The 6143-nt window shown below is 44.1% G+C and overlaps 1 protein-coding gene across 1 annotated transcript; it reads left to right on the top strand.

The window, feature by feature from the left end:
- The first annotated feature begins 2522 nt into the window (after window positions 1-2522).
- Window positions 2523-5775, top strand: nfil3-6 (nuclear factor, interleukin 3 regulated, member 6). The gene is made up of 2 exons (XM_083931627.1): window positions 2523-2754; window positions 3615-5775. The coding sequence occupies exon 2, from the start codon at window positions 3718-3720 to the stop codon at window positions 4918-4920; it is 1203 nt and encodes a 400-aa protein (XP_083787753.1). The 5' UTR covers window positions 2523-2754; window positions 3615-3717; the 3' UTR covers window positions 4921-5775.
- The last annotated feature ends 368 nt before the right edge of the window (window positions 5776-6143 follow it).

The raw sequence follows: 6143 nt of genomic DNA, 5'->3' as shown, positions 1-6143 counted from the left end.
GTATGTACGCAGGCCTAGGCTACTTTATTACAACAACACTGTTTTGGAGCTGGTAGGGAAGAAGATGATGTGCTTCAGATACAGTAAGGGTAGACCAAGCTTATGTAGCTAAAACAGAAATATTAGCTTCCTCTTTTGTCCTTTAAACATCTAATGTTCATGATCTATGAAAAAAAAATACAGCCTATTATTTAGTGTTTGTGTTTTGATAAATTATCTTCTTACTGTAGCTGATGACTTAGTCTAAAATGGTTTTCCCCAAGTAACAGGTCAGGATCTGTGGGTCCACCATGTTTCATTTAATTTCACTACGACAACAAAAGCACTTGAACACAACGCACTGGTGATTTCCAATTCACAAGTGGAAAGGACCATCTTTTCCATAGCATGTGAAGGCAGCATTACTTCTGAAACCAAACTAAAAGCATTAAGTACTGAGCTGATAGAAGAATAATAGCAGGTATGTTTTCAGAGCAGTTAAAAAAGGGAAGAACATTTAATATAGGATATATTCTGAGTTATTTATCTTACATGACTGACTAACACACTGAAAAAATGACTTTGTGGTATAGTAAAATGTATTAAAAGAATTTCATGTAATTTATACTTTATTGTATTGTTTTGTTGTTACTATAGCAGTTAGATAATTTATGCTGTGTCACTTACCATTGTGTCTTGCCACTTTACTAATTGTGTCTTTGTCTTGTCTTGTCTACGCATGGGATAGTGAGAAACGCCATTTAGATTCCTTGTTTGTCTTGTTCATGTGAAGAATTGACAATAAAGCTGACTTTGACTTTTGACTTTGACTTATGCATAGTAAAATTAAAATTCAGTGGGAACTATTTGAAGTAAACATTTTAATAGTTACACTTTTTATTCATGTAATAAATTCACTACATTTTATTATATATTTACAAATACAACTGAGTCACTGCACATTAACTTCAAAATACTAATTCAATTTTACTCTGAAAATCTTTTTTATCATGGATGAGTGATTTCTAGTAAATGGAACCTTTTCTTGGGCTACACGGTGGTGTAGTGGTTAGCACTGTCGCCTCACAGCAAGAAGGTCACAGGTTCGCCTTTCTGTGCGGAGTTTGCATGTTGTCCCCGTGTCTGCGTGGGTTTTCTCCGGGTACTCCGGTTTCCTCCCACAGTCCAAAGACATGCATGTGTTAGGTTATTTGATGAGTCTAAAATTGCCTGTAGGTGTGAATGGTTGTCTGTCTCTGTGCGTCTCTATGTGCCCTGTGATAGACTGGCGTCCTGTCCAGGGTGGACCCCGCCTTACGCCCGATGTCAGCTGCGATCGGCTCCAGCACCCCCGCGACCCCGACCCCGGGATAAGCGGTTGAAGATGAATGAATGAATGAATGGAACCTTTTCTTTCTCATATGTGTGATAACTATGACATTTCTCAGGAACGGAAGGTCAAGTACACTAAAGGGTGGCACCGTTGGAAAGCCCGTACATGAAAACATATTCAAGAAATCAACTTTCATCTCTCTGCGACCTTCTGTCACCGAGATACGGCCGAAAAAGCCCAACCGGAACTCCCATGATGCATTGCAGGATATATTTTTATCAATAAAATGCCTTTTTCTCACAAATAACGCATCATAAACATCAAGTGTACACTTGGTGTTTATGATGCGTTATATACACTGATATATCATGTATGATATGTATGACTGTGATCAGTGTGTTGGTCTTGATATCAGAATCATATCAATAATTATTAAAAACGTCCCACTGTGACAGAGACTAGTTCAGATTACATCAATACAGCACAAGTTAGTTTGAAGTATTAACAGACACGTCTGCACTGTCCTTACACAGAGATGTGCTGACTGTGATGGAAATATTATTTTAAGATCATTACAGTGCAAAAAACAGTGTGTGTTAATTAGTATTCATACAACAAGTGAACAGAATGTAAATAAAAGTACTAAAACCTAGTTATTAACAACAATTCCCTTTCAATAAAACAATGTTATGGACTTACTGTATCTTAATTCAGTTAGATAAATATAACTTAGAAGTCGAGCAGAGTTAAGCAACATTGACTCCATTTCTTCACAAATGTTACGCTTAAAGGCAACTCCATTACACTTGAGTGACTGGCTCTTGATATTCTTCAGGAACATTTCCTTTAAAAAATTGAGTCCAAATGGTCACAAGGATTTTATTAAGTAAGTCCTACAAATAATTGTCTTCAGTGCAGAGAGTGCCTCTTCATGGCTGACAGAGAGGGACAGGCGCAACATTACCTAATTGTTATGAAAAGATTATCCTGTCACAGCGGGCGGGGCTTGGGAGGTCAGATGATGATGGTGATGAACGCCTCAACTGCAATGTTATGTGAAAGCCGATGATGGTGGTGTGTGTGTGTGTGTGTGTGTGAGTGTGTGTGTGTGTGTGTGTGTGGGGGGGGGGGCGGTTACAGAGGGAGGCGGTCCCAGAAAGTCGCGCACAAAAAGGGCCCAGCTGCGCGGTGGTTCACATGAGGACAGGGACCGTCCTAAGTTGAACTAGACGTTACAAATAGGAGCTGCGCTTTTCCAAGTGGAGCAGAGTGAAGGTGCGCCACGCCGATCATAACATAAGGGAAGAGCGCTCAGTGGATCTGCAGAATTAACCCGGAGAGGCAGGCGGAGACACGCGCTTCTTCCTGAACCGGACAGAGAGACGTTTGGAGCAGCGGAGGACTCGAGGGCACCGGCGGAACTCACAGATCCGTCGTCACAGGTAGAAATAATAATATAATAATAATAAGTGTGTCCGTGTTCTTTATTTAGCCTAGGTTTATTATGGACAGTCATTTCGCTGAGTAAAACAACTGCGCGGAAGATGATGCCTTAGAATAAACGCTATTTCTCTTCAGACTCTAAATAGTCAATTTAAAACTGTAGTCTTTTGATTATCACTACAACTATTTGAATAACTTTGTTGACCTCTGTTCGTTTCGATCTCCAAGCTGATGCGGGCATTCAGCATCCCCTTCTCTTTATTCGCTTACAGAAAAACGAATTGTGATTTTTTTTAAAAGACAGAAGCTGCACCTTGTTTAGAAAAGGAAATCTAAACTGAAACGATCTCATGTCGGTGACGCTGCTGCTGAGTTTAAAGAGGAACCGTTTTGAAGAGTCAAATGAACCGACAGGAGATCAGCGTGTCCCTGTCACACATGTAGGTCAGCGCTGATGAAGCATGAAAAGCAATCACAACACAGAACCATGAAGAAGTCCAAGTGGGCTTAATAAGGATGACGGATAGAAGGAAAAACCCTACTACGGATGAACTCACATGTGTGTGTTAGTTTAGCTCTTAAATATGTAGGTTACACTATTAATAGGTTCAAGAGGATGCATCTCATCTTGTATTTGAGGCAGATGCTGTAAGCTTACACTGTAGTAATGCAGAGTCTGATGGGGCTGATTAGCTCTGTGCTGAAAACAAGCATTGTCCCATATTGAAGCTATAATGAGGCTGGCAAGGTTATGGGACAAGTAGCTCCTGTTTTATTAGAGAGATGTAATGGGGTTGCATAATGCTGTGTTGTAATGGCTCTTGCATAACCACTAAATCCCCTTCGCTTTGGTCACTAGGTGGTACTGTTGCTGCACCCAGAGACATTCTGAGTCCAGGGAGTACTCAGCACCACACAGCGGTACTCTCAAGGAAAGACTTCCTCCACCCCTGACAGGAGTGATGTTTGAGGAGGATTCCCAGCACATGAGGGGGCCTCAGGATGCGTCCGTGATCCAGACTCTGGAGTCCCCTGTGAGTCCAGGTGAAGGAGGAGGAGCGCCTCTGTCCTTTACAGATGAAGCTGTGTCCATCCTGACCTCCAGCAGCCTGTTGGCCCGCTCCCTGCTGGGTCGCACCTCCGCTGTCAAACGCAAAGAGAGTCCTTCTTCCAGCATCCGACGCAAGCGCGAGTTCATCCCTGTCGACAAAAAGGATGACGGCTACTGGGACAAAAGGAGGAAGAACAACGAGGCAGCTAAGCGCTCGCGAGAGAAGCGGCGCGTGAACGATATGGTCCTGGAGAGCCGCGTTCTGGCTCTGCTGGAGGAAAACGCTCGTCTCAGGGCGGAGCTGTTGGCTCTGAAGTTCCGCTTCGGCCTGGTCAAAGACCCCTCCAACACCCCTATACTGCCCCTCACTACAGCGCCACACAACACTGCTCAGAGCCTTACTCCTCACTTTTATCTCCACAAAGGGGAGGGAGGCCTCTCCAGTTCATCAGCCTCACATCCCAACAACCAGACAGGCCAGCTGAGCTCCAGAGCCTCCAGGGATGTGGGTAATATGTCAGAGGATTCTGGGTTCTCCACTCCAAGTGGGTCCAGTGTGGGCAGTCCGATCTTCTTTGAAGACCGGCTGAGCGACCATGGGAAATTATCACCGCACAGGGCGGAGGAGCTGGGCTATGACCTCCATCACTCCCCTGCCGATGTCACACATCACCACAGTGCAGGACCCACCGGAGTTAGGCTGGACCATGCCGAGGCAATGAAAAACCTCCCACACAAGTTACGTTTCAAGACGCCGGGCTGCGGGGACGCCTACGACGCTGCAGGGGACAACAGACGCAGCCCTGCACCATCCCCAGCAGGACAGGAAAGCCAGAGAGAGGCCTATAAAGGACTGAGCGGAGGGGAAACGGCAGCAGGGCACTGCAACGGCTCCTGGCTCCATCAGCTGGAGGGGGAGGAAGGCAGGAAGGGGAGACAGTCCCCTCAATACAACGCCTCAGGCTACAGCCTCCAGCCCCCTCCCACGCAAGGACAAACTGACGTTCAGTATAAGCATGAGAACACTCACCTGAAGTCTCAGCTCAACTCCCTGAGCGAGGAGGTGGCTCAGCTGAAGAAGCTTTTCACAGAGCAGCTCATGGCCAAAGTGTGAGGCCCAGAGCTGAGACTTTTCCGGACAAAGTTTTGCTGTAAGTAGAAATTCAGCACAAAAACAGCAGTTGGACCATGCAGATGTTCACAAGGACTAATAAAACGCAACTTTCGATTCTGACAAATGTTCAACAATGTGTTCTTTGTTTCCAATGCTGTAATATATTGTAATAAATGTCTATAAAACATTGATCTCATCACCTGCTGTTTAAAAACTACTCAATCTCACCTCCAGTCAGTGTTGGTCAAACTGGGTTTTATCTGTGGTAGTGTTAAGTGTGTAGTAGTTTCTCTCTTCCTGCACTGTGGCAACTAAAAACATCAAACTGTTTACATCATTACAACACAAGCTCCATTTATTCCCCTCACATGTTAAGAGACAACAGGTTTTGGAGGTTCTGAAGCCACATTCAATTGGACGTCAGCCAGCAGGTTGTTGTAAGACATCATGCGGGAGGGAGTGTTTGCGGTCTGACTCACTACACAAGTTTCCCTCTGCTGAGACAGGTCTGCTGGAAGTCTTAACCCAAGCAGAGACAGACAGTAAACACACACAGGAACTATTAGCGGTCAAAACCTCCATTTGTCTCAGGCTAAAAGAAAGGTGTGTTCTTTTTTCACGCACATATATTAAGCTTGTTTCTCATCATGTGTTATGTGTCACACGGTCAAGTCAAGGAGCTCATTTTTAGGAAAGACTAACATACCGTTTTGGTATTTCACGTCTCACTTCAGTCTCTGTTCATGAATACATTCGATCACTGCCGTGTTCTCTGTACTGAGGTGATGACAATGAGTTAATGTCTGCTGTCTCTCTGTACATTTTCAGATTAAAAATAAATACATTTGACGGACATGGTTTTGGTGAGTTGATCATTTCTCGAGGAGGGTCAGCACAAGTTTGTGAAAGTAGAAACCTATGAAAAGTCTCTAAAGTGGGGAAAAAAAACAATGCTGGCTATGTCATAATGGTGTCATGGTTATCTCAGTGAAGGCTTGAGACATACATTATAACGGCCTCTGTTACAAACGGGAGTTTCTGAGTGTAAAAGACAGTGAGGAGGCAACATGGGGCTTATTCATGGTCTAATCAATGAAAGGTGCTACTGAGCTGCATTATGGGATGTGTAGTAGGGAAAAGTCAAGATATCTCGACCTCTGCTGCATTGAGTTTGACCACTTTTCACTGGAGTGGCTCTTTCAGCCCCAATTGAACATTATCTC

The sequence above is a fragment of the Echiichthys vipera genome, assembly GCF_963691815.1.
Source record: "Echiichthys vipera genome assembly, chromosome: 17".
Classification (NCBI taxonomy): domain Eukaryota; kingdom Metazoa; phylum Chordata; class Actinopteri; order Perciformes; family Trachinidae; genus Echiichthys; species Echiichthys vipera.
This window is presented reverse-complemented; position numbering and strand designations above follow the sequence as displayed.